Genomic DNA, 21728 nt, shown 5'->3' on the forward strand with positions numbered 1-21728 from the left:
ACCTTTTACACTCTTGTCTTGTGCGCGCTCTAGCTAGCCCACGGGTGCTGCGTGTTGCGTCTCATCTTGTTCGAATAATCCGTAGTATGGACCTCTCGCTCTCCCTCACCCTCTTTTTGTGTGCGGAAATCGGGGGACACGCCGTCACGCGGGAGGCCGGCCGAAGCAGCGCTCCCCCACAAGGTAAGGTAAGGTAAGGTAAACGTCTCCACACAAGTTCTCACACGGTGTAGCCGCTCCTCGGGCAGGTGGCGTAGCACTCGTCCATCCGATCTCCTCTCAGCCGGCTGGGCAAGCAGAGGCTAATATAACACCCACTTTGGTAGCCAGAGGGGCAGCCACGCGACGGGGACTAGGTCCAGCCCTGGGTGAGCCGGGTTGTGACATTTGGCGATTCCGCGGCTTACTGGGCCCCTGAGCCGCTCCCCGTGTGCGATTCTTGTGGCCCAGGCACATATGGTAATGATAGTAAAACGGGTCAGAACCGGCCAAACACAGGCTACACACAAAAGTTTAATAAATTAAGCCGTATAGACCTACGCTCTGTCCTCTCTCAGTCTGAGCAACTCTAGACTCTACAGAGAATGTGCACGCACCCTAGTACCCATCGACTACCCAACCCCTCCAAATTCGGTGCTCCCGCACAGCCCCGCCTCGCCCGCGGCCGCCTCGTCGCCGCCCCCTCTCAAGCACCACCGGCCGAGGTCGTGCGGCTGGAGCGCGTACGGGATGCCGGGCGGCACCACGCCACCCTCGCCGAGCAGGGTCAGCCCGAGGAAGAGCCGGTCGCGCCCCAGCCGGTTCCCGCGCCCGCGGTGCGAGGCCGACGGCGCGTAGAAGAGCACAGTTCCGGCCGGCACCGCGACGACCGTCCCCTCGCCCTCGCCCGCCGGCGCGCCGCCCCGCTGCGTGCCCGGCGCAACCTCGAGCGCGCCCTGGTCGGCGGCCGTGTCGACGAGCGACACCTGGACGCTCGCGAGGCGCGGGTCGCACGCGCCCGTGTCGGCGTGGAAGGACTGGTCCGCGGCGCCGCTCCGCGTCTGCATCACCGAGCTCTCGAGCAGGACCTGCACCTCCGACCGCAGCGCCGCGCGCAGGAAGCCGCCCGCCCGCGCGGCGATCGCCTCGAGCGCCGCCAGGCTCACCTCCCGCACGTCGACCGCGCGCAGCGTCCGGCTGCTCGCCTGCCGAGTGCTGCACGCGTAACCGACTCTGGGACGTGCCACGGACGTGTCTGGGACGTGTCTAGGAAGTGTCCGGCTGCTCGCCTGCCGGATGCTGTGCGTACGGTCCAGCGCCTCGGCCGCGTCGCGCCTCAGCTCGGCCTCGACACCCCGCCGCAGCCGCTCCACCAGCGGCAGCGACAGCAGCCGCGGGAAGAGGACAACCCCGTCTCGCTCCCACACCTCCACCGCCCTCCTCAGCTGCGCCGAGGAGGAGGGCGAGGCCTTGCCCGCCGGCAGGGCCACGCTAAGCTCGGACAGGGCGACGCCGCCTCCCGCCCGCCGCCGCTGCCCCCGACCCGCGCAGGCGCCGGCGTCTGCTGCGGCCGCCACCTCGCCGCCGCGCAGCAGCTCGGCCACCCCCCTGTGCCCGTGATACGCGGCGGCGTACTGCGGAGTGACTCCGAAGCGGTCCCTCGCTGCCGCCGAGGCGCCATGCGCGACGAGCTCGGCGGCCGAAGCGAGGTCACCCTGCGCAGCCGCCACGTGCAGCGGTGTCTGGAGGTAGTCGGAGGTTGCAACGGCGGCGGAGGCGCCCCGCCGCAGCAGCAGCGGCACGGACGCGCTTCCCCGGTCCGAGACGGCGCGGTGGAGCGCCGTCTCGCCGGCCTTGTCTGCGGCGTCGATGCGCGCGCCGCGGTCGAGAAGCGCCTCGACCAGGGCGGAGGAGCCGAGCCGGGTCGCCGCGTGGAGAGGGAGCGTCCCGTCCTCGCGCGCGTGGTGAGGCGAGGCGCCCGCCTCGAGCAGCGACAAGGCGAGCGCGGCGTGGCTGCGCACGAGGGAGAGGAGCAGCGGGCGCCACTCGCCTGCCGCGGCCGCGTCGACAGACGCGCCGGCCCGCAACAGGACCTCCACCACCGCCGCCTTCCCGTTCTCGGCGGCACGGTGCAGTGGCCTGGTCCCATCGCCAGGCTTGGCCGCCTCGACCGGCGCGCCCGCGCGCAGCAGCGCCACGTCGGCGTGGCCGTACTCGGCCGCGAAGTGCAGGGCCGTGGACCCGTCCGGCGACGTGGCGGACGTGGAGGCCGCATGCGCGAGCAGCGGCCGCACGACCTGCAGATGGCCGGCGGCAGCGGCGAGCAGCAGCGGCGTGAAGCCGCTGTAGACAGCGTCGGCGTCGGCGCCGTGCTCGAGGAGAGCCGCAGCCACGCCCGCGCTCCCCTTCTGCGCCGCGACGGCCAGCAAGGGCCACCCGTTGGGAGCCGAGCCACTCGCCGAGGCGCCTGCCGCCAGCAGCCTCCTCGCGGCGCCGGCGTCGCCCTGAGAGACTGCCCTCGCCAGATTCGCATCGAGGTCTGCGGCCGCTGCCGCCGACGTCGGTGGCGGCGCTGGGTCTGCCGCCGACGTTGGTGGCGCCTCGACGTTCGGTGTGGCTGCTCGCCAAAGCCAAGCACCCGCCGCCGCCGCCGCCGCCACAAGGACTGCAGCCAGAGCGAGGCCGATCCGGCTCTGTTGCTTGCCTCGCGCCGCATCGGCCGGCAGACCCCGCTTATGCGGCGGCCGGTGGGTTCGCGCCATATTCGACACAAAGCTCCCTCTAACGACACTGGCGCGCACTGGCTTGCCGGAGGTGCCAGCAGGGGGTTGGAGCCTGGACGTGGTCTTATCAGCGCTGGTCTCGCTCTGTTGCCTCCGACGCCGCGACTCACCTCGCTCGGCGAAGCGATCTGGGGGTGGCTGCCCCTCGAGCAGGCGCGCGCCCTCCCGCCCCGCGCTCCGCGCCGCCCGCCGCGCCCGCGTACTCCTGCGCCGCCTCGCGCGCTGCGCCGCTCTGCGCGCGCTGCGACTCGCGTGAGGCGGTGTATCGACCCCCGACGCGGGCGCATCGACCCCGCTTGGCTGCGACCTAGTCTCCCCCTCCTCGAGCCCCTCCGCCCGTTGCAGAGCTCGCCTCCGCGTCCGCCGCAGGATGCCACCCAAGCGCTCGACGGAACGCTCGACCAGCTGCTGCACGCGGTGATGGTGTCCATTATCGACGCGTTCACGCTGCACCGCGTGCCGCCCTGCGTCCCGGAGCTGGTCGGCGACGGCGGCTTCAGGCCTAGCACGCTGTACATGGACATGGGGTGGCCCAAGGGTGCTCGCCGGCCGGTGTGACCGACGCGCTCTCCTCAACGCGGCTCCGGATATCGGCCATGACTCCTCAGCGACGGTGCGCCTCGCCAAACGCATGGCCCGCCCGCCAGCCTCCCACAGCCCTCCCCTCCGCTCTCACCGCCGCCGACGCGCCGCCACGCCGCCTCTGCCCTCGCCGAGCCGTCGCCACCGCCCTTCTCGCCGCCTCTGCCTCCCGCCCGCCTCCCGCCCGCCTCCCGCCCGCCTCTCCCGTGCCTCTGCTCTCCCGCCCCGCCCAAGCGGCACCGCGCACGCGAGACGCCCTCTCGAGGCGGAGCCCGTCCAATGTCGCGCTAACGCGCGATCGCGTCTCGCCCACGGCGCACACTCACACCAACGCACACCATGTCCCGCTCAGGCTCCTACCGGATAATCATACCCTCCACGACACTGGCGTACACGGCGACGGTCCCGTGCACCGGCGCCGTGCCGAGCCGTCCTCCTGCTCGGCAACCAGCTCCGCCGTGTCTCGATGCCGGCAGCATCCGGTGCGTCGCCGCCGGCGACACCGCCCGCTGCGGCGAGTGGCATGTGCGGTGGCGCGCCCTGCTGCGTGGCCGCCGCCGGCTCGGACGTGGCCGCGGCTGGAGCCGGGCCTGGGTCGGTCGCGGCCAGAGCCAAAAAATGGAGCGCAGCTAGGGCTGCGCAGCGAACAGGAGCGAGTTCGCGCTGCGGTGCTCAGTACGGCGAGTTCGCGCTGCGGCCTGCTCGGGCTGGCACTTGATGAGATTTTATCTCTCGCGTCTCGGCTGCGTTGGCTCGCGCCAAAGTCTTTTTTATCGGTGCGTTTTAGCTGTTTTAGCAGCAAACGTCCGAATTTTGCAGCGATGACCGATGTGGGAGCGCGAGCGGCGCGAGTGCGGCGAGAGGCTTTTCGCTTTCTCGGCTTTGGCGTCTCGCAAAATTTTTTTTGGGGGTGCGAGAGACGGTCTCAGACCCAAAGAGAGAGTTATCAGAATGCAGAATCTAATGTTTTTTTCACACACGACACAGACACAGACACAGACACTGCGCTCCCCTCAGCTCCCGCGCTGGCAGGGAGACGCGAGCCCTGACGGTGGTGGGGGCCCGCCACGCAGCTATAGCGCCGCCCTGCGCTGACATGGTTCGTGCTGAGCCGCCGCCGCCGCTCGCTCTCGAAGAGCGTCGCGCTGCTGCCCGTTCCCGGAGCGCAGAGCGCGAGTTTGGTGGTCAGGGCCTCGCCTGAAGGGGGGGGGGGGGGAAGTGAGGACGTCACCGAGCGGGTGGGGCTGCCGGGAAGGTGGTGGGCGGGCGTGGATGCACCTCAAGTACGAGCGAGTAGCGGAAAGACCGCCCGCTACTCCGGCGGAAGAGTGCTTCCCCGCCGCCCCCTGGGTCACCCCGAGTGACCTCGCAGCCCACGCCGTGAGGCGCTGCTGCTGTCAGGGGATGTTGGGGGCGTGCAAAGCGGCTGGGAAGAGACGGCCAGGCTCCTCGCGGGCAAAAGACTGACGTGGCCGCCGCATTCAGCCTCCGGCGGGCCTCCGGCGGACGCCTGCGGCGTGACGCTCCGCGCGAACAGCCCCGTCTCGGAAGCGCTGCGGGACGGCCTCGCTTCAACGTGCGCCTGCCGGGGTGGGGTGGTCACCAGATGAAATCGCGGCCGCAGCTGCTTCGAGGGGTGATTGAGGCCGGGCAGGAACGGCTTCTCCCGAGGTGCCCGCATCGAGTAGGCCGACGCCACAAGCAGGAGGGCTGCGTGGACCTCCTGGGCCTTCTTGGTCGGGTCGCTCCTCCTGGCATGGCGCTCGGCCTGCGAGCACGGGCGGAGCGAGCGGTGAGCGGGCAGTGTGCCGCCGGACGGGGAGCTCCGTCACCCTATCGCGGAGCTCTGGTCCCGCCCCTGGGCCGGGATGCGACCCACAGTAAAACCCGTCCCACCCGAAGCGCATCTGCCGGGAACGGCCTCCTCGAAACGGAGGCGCGGCGCGGGCGGCGCGCGGGGCAAACGGGCGCACCTTGGGGGCTCCGAGGGGCTTGCGGACGGGCCTTCAGGCGAGCCGCGGACGGGCGCCGGGTTCTCTCCGCGCCGCGAGCCAGGCGGGGCCGACGAGGAGAGAGCTTCTCCGAGCGACCATTTTCCTTATCGCTTGGATGCCCAGGTTCCAACCCCCTGGGTGCCAGCAGGCGACTTCTTGAAGATTCTGCAAAGGGGTGTGAACGGAGAGAGCAAACTCCTGGCAGCTCCCACAGCCGAAATGTGCGCCAGCTGCCCGCTCACCTGTGTCACGCCGCCGCGCACGCACCTTGCTATGTGCTCGCGCGAGCTCCCGCCCGAACCTCCAGCTCGGCGTCCCACTGCTTGGGAGCCGATCGCTTTTCCTCGGCGCTCGCGTCGAGCCGAGCTCTCGGCACTCTACGGCGGGCGTCGCTGTGCGGGGCGCCCGTTTCCTGCTGGCCCGAGCGGAAAGCTCCACGCGCCCGCGCGAGCTCCCGGCCGAGCCTCCAGCTCGGCGTCGCACTGCTGAGGAGCAATTTGTCGTCCGTCGGTGCTCTCGAGGAGCCGAGCTCCTTGGCCTGCGGCCGGCGACGCTGCAGGACGGCGCGCGCGCACCCCCCCCTCCCTCACCCGCGCGCTCTTCCGCGGTCGGCGCACACGCACCCCTCGCCCCGGCGCTCTTCCGCGGCGCAGCCCCCCCCCCCCCCCCCCCTCGATCTCGCGGCGAGAGCACGAGCGCGCCGTCCTCCGGCGACGCGCCGCCACGCTCTTCCTTAGGTCGTCCTCCGAGATATCGGTGCCGGACCGGCGGGGCGGGGGCGGGGCGGCGTCGGAGCAAGTGTCTCGGCCGTCGGTCGACGGAGCGGCGACCCGCGAGCACGCTTCGTCGGCGCCCGACGAGGGTGGTGCCGCTGTCGCTCTGCCGCGTGCGCAGGCGTGCGCAGGCGTGCCGAGGTCTCGCGACGGCACTCAGCCCGAGCCCCTCCGGGCGCTCGATCGTATGCTCGTGGAGGCGTCGCGCGGCCGCAGTCTTCGCAGCGGCGGCCGCCGCTGCGGTGGATGCGGGCCAGAAAGAAGGCCGCGCGCGCGGCCAGGGGCCAGGGCTGGCTCTGGCTCGGGCGAGGGCGATCCCGGTTGTCCCTCCGCGGGCGCCTCTGGTCATGCCCGCTTGCTCGACGGCTGGGTTGTGCGTGCGCGCGACTCTCGAGTCGTCGGCGAGTAGTGTGCGCGGGCGGTGGGTGCCGTGGAGATTAGGGGAGACGTCGCTTTGAGCTGCGGGTAGCGGGACCGGGAGATGTTGGGAGATACAGACACGGCGGTACGGTGTCTGGAGTAACATCTCAGAGGTTGAGCAGCGCAGGGGGTGTGCACCTGCCCCCCCATCTCCGGTCCAACGAGTAGAAACATGTTTCCAAAAAGCAGCTACGCCCCGACACGACGACGAGACTCGCACTCCCCTGGTCGCACACGCTCCCCGACACTCGCAGCAAGCAGCAAGGATCGGGCGGGAGAGGAATTAGCTCAGAGAGACACGCGCTCACACACTCACACACACACACACACACACACACACACACACACACACACACACACACACAGAGAGAGAGAGAGAGAGAGAGAGAGAGAGAGAGAGAGAGAGAGCGAGCGAGCGAGCGAGAGAGCGAGCGAGCGAGAGAGAGAGCGAGAGTACAGTACAGTGATCAACAGAGACCCCCACCCACACGCCGCGCAGTGTGGGAAGCGACGACGAGACTCACTCCTCGCACTCGCAGCACGGATCCAACGGGAGGAACGAGGGGCCGCCCAGGCAGCCCCCGGGGCACGCGCAGCCGTTACGGTGCGCGTCCTGCCCGCCGCCCGGCATCGGCGCATCCTCCGCCGCCGCCGGGGCCGGCGGCTCGCCCGGGATTGGCGCGTCCGTCATCGGCGCGCCCGGCATCGGCGCGCCCGGTGGCGCGCCCGGCATCGGCGCATCGTCCGCCGCGGACCGCGGCGGCCCATGCGCCCCACAGTAGGGCACGGCCACGCCGGGCGTCGCCCGCAGGAACGCGGCAAAGGAGTCGTGGTCGAACGTGCCCTCCATGATGGCGAGCCGCGTCGCCGCGTGGGGCGGGCGGTTGATGGCGTCGACGACGACGACGCCCCACGCGTGCTTGACGGCGTCAGCCTGCTCGAGCCCGCGCAGCCACTCCGCCGCGTCCTTCGCGGTGCACTCGTTGTACGACGACGTGCGGGCGGCGAGCATGCGCCGCATCGCCAAGTAGTCGCAATCGCTGCAGCCGGCGCGCTGCACCACGGGCGGCAGCGTGTAGCGCGTCACGGCCGGGAGGTGCTGCGCCGGGAAGCAGAGGGCGTCGCTGCACGCCGGGCAAAGGGCCAGGTGGCGGAGCGCGAGCCCCGCGCGAGTGCGCCGCGAGTGCGCGAGAGCCGCCGCTAGGCGGCGGTAGCTCTCATAGAGAGCGCCTGCGGGCTGCTGCTCGCGCAGCGCCACCTCGAACGCGAACTTTGCGTCCGCGACGAGCTGCGGCGCGTGCGGCGCCTCGCCGTGCGCCTCTGCGTCCGCCTCGCGCAGCGTCAGCGCGACGCCGCGCCGCGCGCCGAGCAGCCGCGCGCGCGTCAGCCAATGCGACGGCCAGCACTGCGGCAGCAGCAGCTCCTGCCCATCGTCGCCGCGCCAGGGCTGTTGCTTGAGCTTTGGGTCGGCGCGCCATTGCGGCGGCTTGGGGAGGCACTGCCGGTACCACAGTAGCAAACGCGCGTCGAGCTGTTGCGTGGACAGCGAGTCCGGGTCGCACGAGAAGGCGTTCGGGTCAGCGTACGGGCCCTCCATCGCAGCGAGCTCGTAGTGCATTTCAGCGCCCATGCTCGGCGGCCTGTGATCGCCGCCGTACGTCTGCAGGAGCAGCCGCACCTCGCGGACGATGGTCCTGTTGAAGGCGATGGTGATGTTGTCCTTCTCGACCGCCTCCGTCGCCTCCCCCTCGCCCAGCGGCTTGTCCGCCGTTTGGTACGCGTCCTTCGTCTCGACGGTGCCTCCGTCGGCCGCGTCGAGAACGCCCAGCAAGGCATCAGTGGCGATGGATAGCGTGCGCGCTGACGCCTCGCGAGCCGCCTCCCCCTCCCCCTCCTCCTCGCCGTCCTCCAGCTGCTCGAACAGCCGTGCAGCAGTCTTTTCTGCTTGCGCTCGCCGCACCGCGATCAGCTCCTCCTCCGCCGCCGCGCCCTCCGAGGCCTCCGCCGCCGCCGCGGCGGCGGCGGCGGGCGACGGCGTCGCGGTGGCGGCGGCGGCAGCCGCAGCCTTGCTCTCCGCCCGCTTCGCCGCCTCCCGCAGCCTCTTGTGGCGCGTGGCGCGCGCGGTTTTGGCTTGCCCGGGTCGCTTGGGGTCAAACTCGATGGTCTCGATGCCCCAGTGGTGACGCGCGTAGGCCTCGCCGAGCGCGCGCACGACCCTTGCCCACAGCTTGCACTCCGCCTCGACGTCGCCCTGGAAGTGTGGCACCCTGTGCCACGGCCGCTCCGGGTTGTCCTTCTCGAGCTCCCGGTCGTAATCCTCGTGGCGCGCGGCAAGGACGGCGCGCCAGCGCTGCTCCGTCTGCGCAGGCCGGGGCCGCTCGACCATGAGCGCGTCCATCTCGACGTCCGCGTTCTCCTTCTCGCCGCCGCCGCCGGCGAGCGGCTTGCGCCGGCGCCGGCGGCCGGACGCCGCCGCCGGCGCAGGTGCGGGCGGAGTCGCGCGCCCCGTCTCGTTGTCGGGCGACTCCTCGCCGCCGGCGGCGTCGGGTGCGGCGACGTCGGCCTGCGAGTCGCGAGGGCGGCCTGCACCGGTGGCGGTCCGCAACGTCTCGCGGCGCGCCGCCAGCCACGCCGTGAACTCATGGGCGATGTCGCTGTCGTCGGGCGGCTGGTACAAGCTCGGCTGGATGTGGTCCATGAAGGCCTCCATCTCGGCCGCGGTCACGTCGTCGGGCGCGTCGACGGGCTGCAAGGCCGTGGACCGCACGGCGGGGCGGCTGCGCCAGGACTGGCGCGTCGCTGACGACGAGCCGAAGCAAAAAGGGCTGCACGACGGCAAGCCCGGCTGCATTCTCGCGCCGGGACGGCGATCCTGGTCGAGCACGAGACGCCGCCTGCTTTTGCGGTCGTTTCTTTTCTTGATTCCGTTTGTTGCAAACGGAATAGTTGCAAAACCCTGAATAAAAAAACAAAACGCGAAAATCCCCTTTGCAGCCAAGCCTACCGGCACCTAATTTTTGCGATCGGGCAAATGGACACGTGTGAAGCTTGCAGACCTACAAGCATCAGGAGCCCGAACCCTCTCTGGTGATCATCGCGCCTCTTTGGCGGCAGAGGGGCGCGAGTGCGCGGTTAGAGCTAACCGCGAACTGGTGTCATCAGCTCAACTCAACACACATCTTCGCACCAACACAAATCTTCGCGGGAGACGCTCGACGCCGGCGGCAGCGCTACAGGCGGCAGTTTGAATGCGCGGCTTCGGCTCGCTCTTTGCACTGCAGCTCTTCACCAGGCTCCTCACCTTCGCTCTGAACGCGCTGCTCGCGCGGCGGCTCGGGCCGGCGTGGTACGCTTTTGCGAATGTGCAGCTGCAGCTCGTGGGCGCCACCCTCCTCTTCCTGCCAAAGGAGGGCCTGCGCCGCGCCGCCCAGCGCATCTACCCGGGCGGGGACGGCGCGCCGCTCGCGAGTGGCATGAACGTGGCGTGGCTGTCGGCACCGGCGGCCGTCCTCGCCGCCCTGCTGATGGCCGCGACGGCGGCCGCGACCGGCGTGAGTGGCGAGTGGGACGAGCTGATGGGCGCCGCCGAGGCGCGGGCCGCGCTCATCGTGGCCGGTGCAGCTGCGATTATTGAGGCGGCGAGTGAGCCCGGCTGGGTCTACGCGCAGGCCAATGAGCTGCTTCCGCAGCGCGCCCTGGCAGAGGCGGCCGCCCTCGTCGCAAAGGCGGCGGTGACGGCGGCGCTCGTGCTGTTGGCTCTCCGCTCGGCCGCCTCCGCCAGACCGGCGGACGAGGCAGCGCCGCCCGCAGGCGTGGGCCTCGCGTTCGCCCTCGGCCAGCTTGCATTTGGCGTCTGCTTTGGCGTCCTGCTGAGTGCGCTCGCGGCGCGGCGAGCGGCGGCGTCGAGCCTGTGGCCGCGGCGCGCCCATAGCGGCGGCGGCGACGGCAAGGGCGACGGCGGCGGGCCGCGCTGGCTGGCAGGCGGGGAGTGGGGGCTCGTCGCGCAGATGTGCGCGCAGGCGGTCCAAAAGTACGGCCTGACCGAGGGCGAGCGGCTGGTGCTCGTCGCAACCTCGCCGCTCACCTCGCAGGGCGTGTACGCTCTGGTGAGCAGCCTCGGCTCGCTGCTCGCGCGGATGGCTGTGAACAGCGTCTCTTCACACCTCTAGCTGTGAACAGGTGAGCAACCTCGGCTCGCTGCTCGCGCGGATGGCGCCGCAGCGGCTGGAGCGAGGCGGCCTCTCCTCGCCACGTCCACGACACGTCCACGACACGTCCCCCGCAGGTGCTGCAGCCCCTCGAGGAGGTGACCTTCGCCCGCTTCTCGCGGTTCGCCGCCGCCTCGGCCGCCTCGGCCGCGCCAGGCGGCGCCCCCGCCGGGGCGGACGAGGCGACGCTGCGCGAGCTGCAGCTGCTGTTGCGAGGTGCGGTCGCCGCGAGAGACGACGAGTTGACGTGCTACACCAGTCAGCAGCAGTCAGCAGCAGGCGCCTCCCGCTGCTGCAGGCACGAGCCCATATCTCCCCATATCTCCCGCTGCTGCAGGCACTAGCCTCTTCGGCCTGGTCCTCCTCTCCTTCGGGCCGCCGTGCTCGTGGCTCCTCCTTGCACAACATATCATTAACATAATGAGTACAATGTGATGTGTTAGGCCGCCGTACTCGTGGCTCCTCCTCCGGCTGCTCTACGGGCCCGTCTGGGCCGCCTCCGAGGCCCCTCAGCTCCTCAGCCTCTACTGCGCCGCCGTCTGCGCGATGGCTCTCAACGGCCCAAGCCTCCCCTCCCTGCGGAGGGGCGCGAGATCTCGGGGCGCGAGTCTGTCTCCTCCGACCCTACCCCGCGTGCCTGCAGGTGTGAGCGAGGCATACGTCCAGGCGAGCGCTGAATTAAATTAAATGAAATGAAATGAAGTGAACATAATTAAATGAAGTACGTCCAGGCGAGCGCTCCGCCCCCCGAGCTGCGCCGCATCGCCGCCGCCACCACCGCCATCGCCTTCGTCTACGGCGGCGCGGCGCTCGCGGGCGTGCGGCTCTTGCGCACCTCCGGCCTCGTGCTCGCGAACGTGCTCAACCTCGGGCTGCGCACCGCGCTCTCGTACCGCTACATTGGCCGCGCGGCGGCGGCTCGCGCCCCCGGCGCCCCCCTCCGGCTGGCGCCCGCGCCGGCAGTACTAGCCGCGTTCGCGCTGTCCGCCGCAGCGACCAACGCGACGGCTCTCTGGCTGGGCGCACCAGACAGCCTCTCGCCCTCCTCTCACGCGGCGCACGTGGTCGTTGGCGTTGCATGCCTCGGCGGTGTCGTCGCTGCCGTCGTCGCCGGCGAGCCAGAGCTGGCTGGTGCCCTCCTTGGCGCCGTGCGTCGACGCCACGGCAGAGAGGACTGACAGCAGGCGGCCGCTCCCCTCTCCCCTCCCCGCCCCGCACCCACCACTCTCCTCGTCGCCTCCTCTCTCCTCCCCTCTCCCTCCGCCCCTCTCCCCCTCGCCCACGCTGCTCAGCCCCCTCCTTCCCGCCCTCCTCCTGCAGATCTCGCCACTCCCCCCCCCACCGTCGCCGTCGCAGTCACCGCCTCTCCCTCTGTGCCCCGCAGGCCGCTGCACGGCGCTCGCCATCGGAGCGACGCCGTGACGAGCGCTCTCGCCGCTAGGGCCGACGGACCCCGCTCTGGCTCCTTCGCCCCGCCGGCGAGGCTCGCGGCGGCGCTGCTAGTGAGCCGCCGCTCGGCGCGGTCGCCGCTCCGGCGCAGAGAGCCGGGCGTGGTCTCCGGAGCCCGGGGGTCGCTTGGGGGGGCGAGGAGGGCGGAGGGGAGAAAAAAAGGGTTTAAAAAGGGGTCACGCGCAGAGGCAGCTGCGGAGCTGCGGACACCGCCGAGTAGACGGCGGCACACCGCGCCACCTGCGGTGTGCCGCCGTCTGTACTCGGCGGGGTCGCAGCTGCCTCTGGAAGGCACCGACATGTACCTTTTTGCGCAAATGAGGTCACAATCAAGGTTTTGTAATATCACAGTGAAATGGAACTAGCCCGACGGGCAATCGAGATTAGAATGGAAATCGTATCGGCGTGCCGTCCACCCCGGTTCCGGAGCCCGGGAGGCACTTCAGAGATTGTGTCGATCGTTTCCGTTTGGAGAGGAGGTTTTATGCTCGAAATCGGATCGCTGTGAATGTTTGCGTGTGCGTGCGTCCCGTTCACAGATAGGGTGATAAGAAAACAAGAACCTCGCATACGACGACAGTGAGGGTGTGAGAGACAGACCCAGGGAAGGTCTTTCACTACCTTACAGCCCCTGCCCGAGCTCAGGCTCGACAGAGGTCGGTTTGAACATTGCGCGCAGCGTATGGACCACTTGTTCGATGTCCCGCGTCGGCGTGTAGTTCGGGTCGTACAGGTACTCACCAGTCTCAGCGGCATTGCCATGGTAGACCAAGCCCACCTTGTACCGCAGCGCGGCGCAAGCCAGCATGTGCTTGGCTAGGGATCTGTTCCCGGGAGTGAACCAGCCGCGAGAATGCCTAGCCTAGGCGTGGAGGCCCGCGGCTCCTCGGAAACTCCGACCTTCGCCCGCGTGCCTTCCTGACACGAGGACCCGGCTGGCTCCTCCGCTTGTGGGCCTGCAGCCCTCGGGTTTCTGTTCCATGGGCAAGCTGCGAGACTGGCTTCGTGGCGACGGCGACCGCCCGCGCTGGTCGAGGCTGCAGTACGCCGTCGCCGCGTGCGCCGAAGACTTACAGGACGAGCTTCAGGACGAGTGGAACGATTGGACGCCAGACAAGTTCGCGGGGTACGAATCAGGGGACGAGTTCGACTCGTGCAGCGAGTGGGACGACGGCGAGGCCGTCGACCGCGGCTGGGAGTGGCTCGGCTGGTCGCCGACCGACGAGAGTGAGGCAGACGGGCACGGTGACGGAGACGAGAGTGAGGACGAAGAGCCACTGGACGATTCAACCTGGGGTGCATGCGACGAGCCCCGCCTCACCGACGACCGTCGGCTGCAAGACATGATCGACGCCACACCGTGCGTCGTGATCGATTTCCTGATCGCGCATGGGAAGCAGTTGGCAATGCAGGAGGACGTTTACGGAGACGGGTTTGATGACGGGTTTGAATGGGGCCAGAAGTCCGCACAGGAGGCGGGCCCGAGCGAGGCGCAGGAGGTGGGCCACAGCGAGCAGCGGGCCAAGCGCCAGTGCCACTTCTTCAAGCGGGGGACGTGCCGGAACGGCGACGCCTGCCGTTTCGGGCACTCCTAGAGGCGGAGACGAGACACCAGTTCACGACAAGACAGCCAGCAGGGCGGCGCGCCGCGGCGGCAAGGCGCAGAGACATGCGGTGGCTGCCTGCAGCAGCAACGCCGCCACCGAGACGACAATGCACGCCATCACGGTCACAGCCCTGTTACCGTGGACTTCTTTCGCCGCTCCACGCTCCGCGCCGCGCTGCCGGCAGCTGGCCACTCTGCGCACCACACGGCCACTCTGCGGCCTGCGAGAGGCTGGCGACGAGGCGCACTCGTCCAAGAAGAGGCACATGGCGCTAATGTTTGGCTTCCGCGGCACGGGCTTCTATGGCCTCCAGTCTCAGAGCGCTGAGGGCACGCCCGGCCAGCCGACCGTCTCTGACGCGCTGCGGCGGGCACTCCTCGACGCGGGCGCGGTCCTGCCGAGCAACTTCTCTCCACTGACGCGAACAAAGTGGACGCTGGCGAGCCGGACCGACAAGGGCGTGCACGCGGCTCGCGCGGCCGTGTCGCTCAAGATGGAGACGCTCGACTCACAGCTCGAGCCGCTCCTCTCGCCGCTCCTGGACACTTCCGGGACGCTTCCTGGACAGTTCGAGCCGCTCCTCCCGCCGCTCGAGCCGGCGGAGCGGGCGGCGGGGCCGCCGCCGCAGCCGAGGCTCGCCCTCACCGCCGCCGCCGTCGCCGAGATCAACAGCCACCTCCCGCCTGAGGTGCGTCTCTCCCGCTGTCTCTCGGCTGTCTCTCGGCTGTCTCTCGGCTGTCTCTCGGCTGTCTCTCGGCTGTCTCTCGGCTGTCTCTCGGCTGTCTCTCGGCTGTCTCTCGGCTGTCTCTCTCGGCTGTATCTCGGACCTCGCCTCCCGAAGGTGCGTCTCTTCGGCGGCTGCACGGTCCGCAAGTCGTTCCACTGCCGCGAGTGCGCCTCGAGCCGCAGCTACGAGTACCTGCTGCCGGCCTCTGCGCTTGGCGGGATGGGCGTGGCGGAGTTCGACGCCGTCCTCTCGACATTCGAAGGGAGCCACAAGGCGCGCCGCTTCTTCTGCTCGAGCAGCTGAGGCAGTCGAGTGGTCCCGCTCCCTCACTGACCGCCACTGACCGCCATGCCACACAAGGTGCACAACTTCTGCTCCGGCCTGCGCGGCAAGGGCTGGGGCTGCTGGGAGCACGACGGCGAGAGCTGGCCGCTCGCCCTCGACCCATCGCGGCGGCAGGGCGAGCCCCTAGACCACCCGAGCCCTCTCCTCAGACCACCCGAGACCTCTCCTCCACACCTCTCTCCACCACACCTCTCTCCACCACACCTCTCTCCACCACACCTCTCTCCACCACACCTCTCTCCACCACACCTCTCTCCACCACACCTCTCTCCGCCACACCTCTCTCCACCACACCTCTCTCCACCACACCTCTCTCCACCACACCTCTCTCCGCCACACCTCTCTCCACCACACCTCTCTCCACCACACCTCTCTCCACCACACCTCTCTCCGCCACACCTCTCTCCACCACACCTCTCTCCACCACACCTCTCTCACAGATCCAAGCCCACCTCGCCGGCCAGGCGCCGCGTTCGCGTACCGCTCGGTCCTCTTCTGCGGCGTGCACCGCTCCGTCGTGCTGCGAGGGCAGGAGCACCTCGTCCTCCGCATCGCCGGCGTCTCCTTCATGCTGCACCAGATCCGGCGAGATGCAGCCGAGATGTAGCGGAGAGAGATGCTGCACCAGATCCGGCGAGATGCAGCCGAGATGTAGCGGAGAGAGACGCTGCACCCGATCCAGCGAGATGCAGCCGAGGTGAGGCAAGGCACGGCGCAGCCTCCTCTCCTCTCCAGGCACATGATTGGCACGGCGCTAGGAACCTTCTAGGAACCCTCTAGGAACCCTCTAGGAACCCTCTAGGCACATGATTGGCACGGCGCTAGGAACCTTCTAGGAACCCTCTAGGAACCCTCTAGGCACATGATTGGCACGGCGCTAGGAACCTTCTAGGAACCCTCTAGGAACCCTCTAGGCACATGATTGGCACGGCGCTCGCCATCGCGCACGGACTGGTCCCGCGGGACACTCTCGCCCTCGCGCTCCGCTCGCCGCTGCAGGACTGCCCTCCGACTCCAGCACCCCTCCGACTCCAGCACCCCTCCGACTCCAGCACCCCTCCGACTCCAGCACCCCTCCGACTCCAGCACCCCTCCGACTCCAGCACCCCTCCGACTCCAGCACCCCTCCGACTCCAGCACCCCTCCGACTCCAGCACCCCTCCGACTCCAGCACCCCTCCGACTCCAGCACCCCTCCGACTCCAGCACCCCTCCGACTCCAGCACCCCTCCGACTCCAGCACCCCTCCGACTCCAGCACCCCTCCGACTCCAGCACCCCTCCGACTCCAGCACCCCTCCGACTCCAGCACCCCTCCGACTCCAGCACCCCTCCGACTCCAGCACCCCTCCGACTCCAGCACCCCTCCGACTCCAGCACCCCTCCGACTCCAGCACCCCTCCGACTCCAGCCGCCCTCCGACTCCAGCACCCCTCCGACTTCTGAACTCAGAAGACCCCACAGCCCCTGACCCTAGGCCCCTTGCCCGCCGCAGGTCGACATCTCTCCTCTCGCACCCGGCGCCGGCCTCCTCCTCGACGAGATCCGCTGGTTCGATCTCGGCAAGCGCGCCGAGGACCTCGCCTTCCCCCCGTCGGCGCACGCGGCGGCCGAAGCCTTCAAGGAGGGCACGTAGCTAGTAGTAGTTAGTAGTGGTTAGTAGTAGCTATTGAACGAGCAGCAAGTAAGTGGCTAATTAGAGGCCTTCAAGGAGGACCCTCCTCAAGGAGGGCCCTCCCCCCCTCCAGCCGCACGACAGTGCGCCGCGAGCAGGTCACCAGCAGCCGGCCCCCCATCTCACCGGCAGGCGGGTGTGCCTCGTCGTAGGAGGCGTCCCTCTACCCACACGTCGCAGAGCGGCTCGCCTCAGAGGAGTCGCTCGAGCGTTTCCTCGGCCGGATGCGAGACTCGTTCGGAGGGGCGAAGCACTACTCCGCCGCCGACTACGCGCGGCTCAGGCGCGTCAACGCCGGGCTGGCCGAGGCGACACTTCCTGGACACTTCCTGGACACTTCCCTGCAGGCGCGTCAACGCCGGGCTGGCCGAGGCGACGAGCCGGCGCGGCGCAGGGCGAGCCGGCGGGCCGGGCGGGGAGGGCGGCGGCGAGGGCGGCGGCGAGGGCGGCGGCGAGGGCGGCGGCGAGGGGGCGGCGGTGGCGGCCGCCGCGCCGGCGGAGAGCGGGTGCGGCCCTGCGCCGGTGAGGGACGGGCGGAGGGGCGGGGCGGTGGTGGAGCGGAGGAGGGTTGGCCTTCCAGGCGGGCTGAGCGTCCAGATCTGCGTCCACTATGGCCTTGCGCCCGGCCCTCGCAGCAGCCAGATGCTCGAGGGGCTGCGCGAGCGCCTCGAGCGCGGGGAGGTGCTCGCGCGGCAGCCGTACGAGTACTACCTCGGCAAGCTCGAGGAGGTGCACGGGAAGCCGCCGCCGCGGCCGGCGGAGGCGATGGAGGAGGGCCGCGGTGTCGCCGCGGGGTCGGTGAGTGAGGTGCGGGTTTGGTGCTGATTTCGGTTGACACGCAGCGAGCGCGACCTATATGGTAACGAATTCCTCACAGACGCACTCCACAAGCACAACTCACAAACACAATGAACCTACCAGGCGCGCGTGTGGGGGAGCACGGCAGCGCGGGGCAACGGCCCCGGTTGTGTTTTGTGCATTATTGTGTGGGGGCGCGCGCGCTCACGCCCCCCTCTTTTGGCGATTCCCTTGTCCAAAGTTCGAGTGATAGCCAAAGATACACTTGACTATACGTTTCAAAGATACACCTTTATAACATTACACCGGTGTATCTTCAAGATACACCTCTTCGTTTGGGCCGCGGTGTATCTTCGTATGAAGATACACCTCTTCGTTTGGGCCGGGCCGTGTATCTCCCAAAGGGGGGGGGCGTGAGAGTCCTTGGCGCGCGGCGGGAACCGCGGGCGCACTTTATGAACGTTGACCCCCCGCGGCCGTGCAAGCGGAGCGAGATGGTGCACAGTGCAAGTGGGGGCACTGTGTGGGCTCCACACAGGACTCAATATGTGCCGTCTTCCGTGGCGAGGGCTCCTTGGTGACGGGGGCCCTCACCACGTTGCTCAGTCGCGGACCCTCACGCCTCAGCCGGTGTAATCATGAACGGTCGGCGTTTCCGGGCCAGCTCGAGGGGCAAGGCAAGTGCTTCCACCGATCGAGGGGTCCCGTACCACGCGGAATCGACCCTATCCAGTGCTCAAGTGCTCAAGTAGAGTGGTTGAAGGGGACGGCCGCGAAAAGAAGATGCATTTTTTCATCATTGCGAAGGAGACACAGGAGTGCGGGGCCACGATGCAGGCTGAGGCAAACCTCCGAGCGACGCTGGCGGCGGGCACTCAGCACAGCATCTTCATCGACGGCGAGGGCCGGCTCTTCTCGTCCGGCAACGGACTTTATTTGGAGACCGATGAGATCGAGGTCGGCGAAGATCTCGAGTCCGAGGAGGCCCTGGCTGTCAATGGGCTGCTCGGTCACGGCGAGGGCGTGACGCGGCTCAACACGCCGACCCGCCTCCCGTCGATGGGAGGCGAGCGCGCCGTGAGCGTGTCGGCTGGAGCGGTCCACAGCCTCGCCATCGCCGCCGACGGCAGCGTTTGGAGCTGGGGCTGTGCTTGCCGGCTGGGCCACGGCGACGACGAGAACCAGATGCAGCCGAAGAAGATCGAGGCCTTCACCGGGCAGCGCGTCGTCACTGTCTCGGCGGGGTCGAATCACAGCCTCGCCATCACCGTCGACGGCGCTGTGTGGACCTGGGGCTTGGGCGGCCGCCCGCTGGGCACGTCCAACAACCTGCTGCCCAAGAAGATCGAGTCCATGGAGGGGCGGCGCGTGGTCGCTGTGTCGGCGGACCTCATGCACAGCCTCGCCATCACTACCGACGGCGGGGTGTGGAGCTGGGGCGAGGGATGCTCCGGCGTGCTGGGCCACGGTGACCGCGAGGACCAGCTGCTGCCCAAGAAGATTGAGGCCTTCGAGGGGGAGCGCGTCACCGCCGTGTCGGCGCAAAACAACCGAAGCGTCGCCGTCACCGCCGACGGCGCCGTCTGGTCGTGGGGCCTTAACCACGGCCGCGGCGTGCTGGGCCACGGCGACGAGCAGCGCCAGCTGCTGCCCAAGAAGATCGAGGGCCTGGCGGGCCAGCACGTCGTCGCTGTGTCGGCTGGAGCATTTCACAACCTCGCCCTCACCGCCGACGGCGCCGTCTGGAGCTGGGGCCAGGGAGACCACGGGTGGCTGGGCCACGGCGACGACAAGGACCAGCCGCCCAAGAAGGTCCAAGCCTTGGCGGGCCAGCGCGTCGTCGCCGTGTCGGCGGGAGGCGACCACAGCCTCGCCCGCACCGCTGACGGAGCCGTCTGGAGCTGGGGCTATGGAGGACACGGCCTGCTAGGCCACGGCGACGAGCAGAACCAGCTGCTGCCAAAGAAGATCGAGGGGTGGGTGGTGCGGCCGACCCCCAAGAAGAGGACGCGGGCCTCGGCGGCGTCTCCCAAGACGGCCGGGGTCTGAGGACGAGGGCACGAGGTCGAGCACGCTCGTGCCTCTCGGTGGGAAACTGCTGCTGTGGCTCTGTGGAGCAGGACCTGGACGAGGATGGACCGGAGACACGCGTATCTAGGCGATTGTCATCTCCATCTCTTGGGGGCCGCGGAGTCGCGGCTAGCGTTCGCATGGGCTCGCTCTCCCTGATCGCCCGCCTGACACCGCGACTCGGCACTCGCGCGCCCTGACCGCTGTGGCCTGTGCCGGCATGTTTCTGTGCGCGGCCTCACGCTCGGTGACGGGGACGTACACGCGCGAGTCCCGTTCTCTCTCTCTCTTGGTGAAATACGTTTGTATGGTATACGCGGCTTTGCGACATCTTCGGGGAGGGCACACACACTGCGCAAACGATAGCTGCCTCGAGACAGACACACACACTCACACACACACACACACACAGACGACGCACAACCACAGACACGTGTCCTCAAACCCCCCATATGAGCATCCGCTCCTTCCTCCGCGCCTCCTCGCCCTCCACGTTTGTGCGCGCGAGCGCGTTCGACAACTCGTTCTGGTCCAACGCGGCTGGCCTGGACTTCCAGCAGAAGCAAGTAGGCGAAGGTGAGTGCTACCCTCAGCACGCGCATGGCGCTCCAGCTCCGAAGGCGCTTGCGGAGAGCTTCTCCGCTGCTCGCAGCGACTGACTCCTGGCCTCGTGGCCGCAGCGCGCAGATTTGCGCGTCGCCTTTCGGCGCAACTCCGTCCTCCTCGCGGCGTATCCTGGCCCCTCGAGTCTATCGAGCTCCCCTCGCGCAAGGACCACATTTCTGACTCCCACTCCGATCATTTGCCTACAGGTCATGTTGTTGCTCAGGTCCACTCTCTCTTCGAACACTCGTGCCTCTACGGATGATGCCGGCGCTGGGGTCCCCTTCGGATGCATCGTGACATCTGACAACTGGATTTCCACTGGTTCGTCCTCCTCGGAGTCATCTTCCCCGTCCTCCTTCCGCTCGGCTCTTCGCTCGGTACGTTCGGTGTGGCTCACCCTCCATGCCGTGAACAGGCGCTTTATCCACCCTATATTCTTCTCTCGTTCCTCTGCCCGTGCCTTGGTCTTGTCGTTGTTTCGCACCCATGTCTGTATGGCAATCGAGGCTGCCTTCCCCACTACCTGTAGTTCACTCGTCACCTCTCCCAGGGGCGGTGTGTGCACGTGTGCTCGTGCCAGTTTTTTCTCTTCCGTTCCCGTTTGCGACAGGTTCCCCTCGGAGCTCGGTCAACCTCGCCGCCACGAGTTGGTCTTAGCTACACACAACACCACCACAGGTTGTCCTCCAGCTTGTGCCCGCCCGCGGCGCGGCGAGCCTCTCTGCGCACCACTCCAGATACGGGCTCTCGCCCTGGCCGCGCGCCGCCCTTTTGCCTCGCGACACAGCGCACGTCAGCCGGAGCGCTCCGCCCGACGCCCGCGCTGACCTTGACCCTGTTCCCCCTGCCTCGCTCCGCAGGTGAGGGTCGACGGCGCGGAGCAGCGGCCGCCCGCCCGCGTCCCCCGCCCCCGCCCGCCCGCCCCCGCCACGCCGCTGCATGCGCGCCGCCGCCCCGATGTCCCACACCCTCGCCGGCGGCGCGCCATCTCTGCGCGCCGCCGCCTCCTCCCCTCCACCCACACTGCGCCGCCTGCGCTTGGGCGCGTCGCTCGAGTGCCCTCACCGCCTGCCCCTCTCCGCTCGCAGGTACGGCCACGGCCGGTCGAGCAGTCCCTCGAGCCGCGCCCCCTCATCCTGCCTCCGCCTCGCCACAGCCACCCCGTCGCGCGCCCTGGCCCTCGTAGGCGGTCATGATGAAGCTCTACCTCGCGATCGTCGCGTCGCTCCTCGCGCCCGCCCACGGCGGCGTCTGCGTTGAGATGGTCTGTTCTATCTACTGCGCCACTAAGGTTGGCGGGTATGCACCGCAGTTCCAGTCAGTTCAAGCATGCATCGACAGCACCACCTCGTCCTCGTACTGCGCGTACTGCGAGTACTGCGCGTCCTGTGGGATGCCCAACATCAAGGCAAAACCGGGACATGACTTGGTGAAAGCCGGCGCCGGCAACCCCCCCTCCACCCCGCCTCCGCCGCCCGCCCCGTCCACCCCCCCGCTTTCGCCGCCCGCCCCGTCCACCCCGCCTTCGCCACCGTCGATGCCGCCCGCCCCGCCCTCCCCGTCCGCTCCGCCTTTTCCGCCGCCCTCCCCCTCCCCCCCCCCCTCCCCCTCGCCCTCCCCCTCCGGTGGCGGCGGCGGCGACGATCCCTGCTTCTCCCGCGACACGGGCGCGTGCCGCCTCCTCGACCCCAAGGCGCGCTCCCTAGGCGGCGAG

At 69.1% G+C, this 21728-nt stretch overlaps 7 protein-coding genes across 7 annotated transcripts; 4 read left to right on the forward strand and 3 right to left on the reverse strand.

Moving 5' to 3' along the window:
• Positions 1 to 1568: 1568 nt before the first annotated feature.
• Positions 1569 to 2513, reverse strand: EMIHUDRAFT_53330 (hypothetical protein; the record flags this gene model as incomplete). Its single annotated transcript, XM_005786737.1, has 1 exon — positions 1569 to 2513. A coding segment is annotated over one exon (945 nt), but the record flags the coding sequence as incomplete, so codon positions are not given.
• A 300-nt stretch (positions 2514 to 2813) lies between these two features.
• EMIHUDRAFT_449349 (hypothetical protein) lies at positions 2814 to 4314 on the forward strand (the record flags this gene model as incomplete). Its single annotated transcript, XM_005786738.1, has 4 exons — positions 2814 to 2915; positions 3132 to 3375; positions 3697 to 4219; positions 4254 to 4314. Coding segments are annotated over exons 2-4 (600 nt in total), but the record flags the coding sequence as incomplete, so codon positions are not given.
• A 1229-nt stretch (positions 4315 to 5543) lies between these two features.
• Positions 5544 to 6543, forward strand: EMIHUDRAFT_433982 (hypothetical protein). Its single transcript, XM_005786739.1, has 2 exons — positions 5544 to 5901; positions 6076 to 6543. Exon 1 carries the CDS (start codon positions 5558 to 5560, stop codon positions 5825 to 5827), a length of 270 nt encoding a protein of 89 aa, XP_005786796.1. The 5' UTR covers positions 5544 to 5557; the 3' UTR covers positions 5828 to 5901; positions 6076 to 6543.
• A 150-nt stretch (positions 6544 to 6693) lies between these two features.
• Positions 6694 to 8193, reverse strand: EMIHUDRAFT_352313 (hypothetical protein). The gene is given in 4 exon segments (XM_005786740.1): positions 6694 to 6754; positions 6770 to 6873; positions 6922 to 7621; positions 7637 to 8193. 2 exon segments carry the CDS (start codon positions 8159 to 8161, stop codon positions 7052 to 7054), a joined length of 1095 nt encoding a protein of 364 aa, XP_005786797.1. The 5' UTR covers positions 8162 to 8193; the 3' UTR covers positions 6694 to 6754; positions 6770 to 6873; positions 6922 to 7051.
• An 84-nt stretch (positions 8194 to 8277) lies between these two features.
• Positions 8278 to 9412, reverse strand: EMIHUDRAFT_352314 (hypothetical protein; the record flags this gene model as incomplete). The annotated part of the gene is made up of 1 exon (XM_005786741.1): positions 8278 to 9412. A coding segment is annotated over exon 1 (1016 nt), but the record flags the coding sequence as incomplete, so codon positions are not given.
• A 367-nt stretch (positions 9413 to 9779) lies between these two features.
• Positions 9780 to 12161, forward strand: EMIHUDRAFT_202131 (hypothetical protein; the record flags this gene model as incomplete). The annotated part of the gene is made up of 8 exons (XM_005786742.1): positions 9780 to 10404; positions 10513 to 10637; positions 10711 to 10783; positions 11077 to 11119; positions 11183 to 11276; positions 11471 to 11628; positions 11773 to 11870; positions 12124 to 12161. 8 exons carry the CDS (start codon positions 9780 to 9782, stop codon positions 12159 to 12161), a joined length of 1254 nt encoding a protein of 417 aa, XP_005786799.1.
• Positions 12162 to 13901: 1740 nt separating this feature from the next.
• On the forward strand, positions 13902 to 17365 carry EMIHUDRAFT_202134 (hypothetical protein; the record flags this gene model as incomplete). The annotated part of the gene is made up of 3 exons (XM_005786743.1): positions 13902 to 14276; positions 16361 to 16497; positions 17068 to 17365. The coding sequence occupies 3 exons, from the start codon at positions 13902 to 13904 to the stop codon at positions 17363 to 17365; spliced, it is 810 nt and encodes a 269-aa protein (XP_005786800.1).
• Between the last annotated feature and the right edge of the window lie 4363 nt (positions 17366 to 21728).

The sequence above is a fragment of the Emiliania huxleyi genome, assembly GCF_000372725.1.
Source record: "Emiliania huxleyi CCMP1516 chromosome Unknown EMIHUscaffold_15, whole genome shotgun sequence".
NCBI lineage: Eukaryota > Haptophyta > Isochrysidales > Noelaerhabdaceae > Emiliania > Emiliania huxleyi.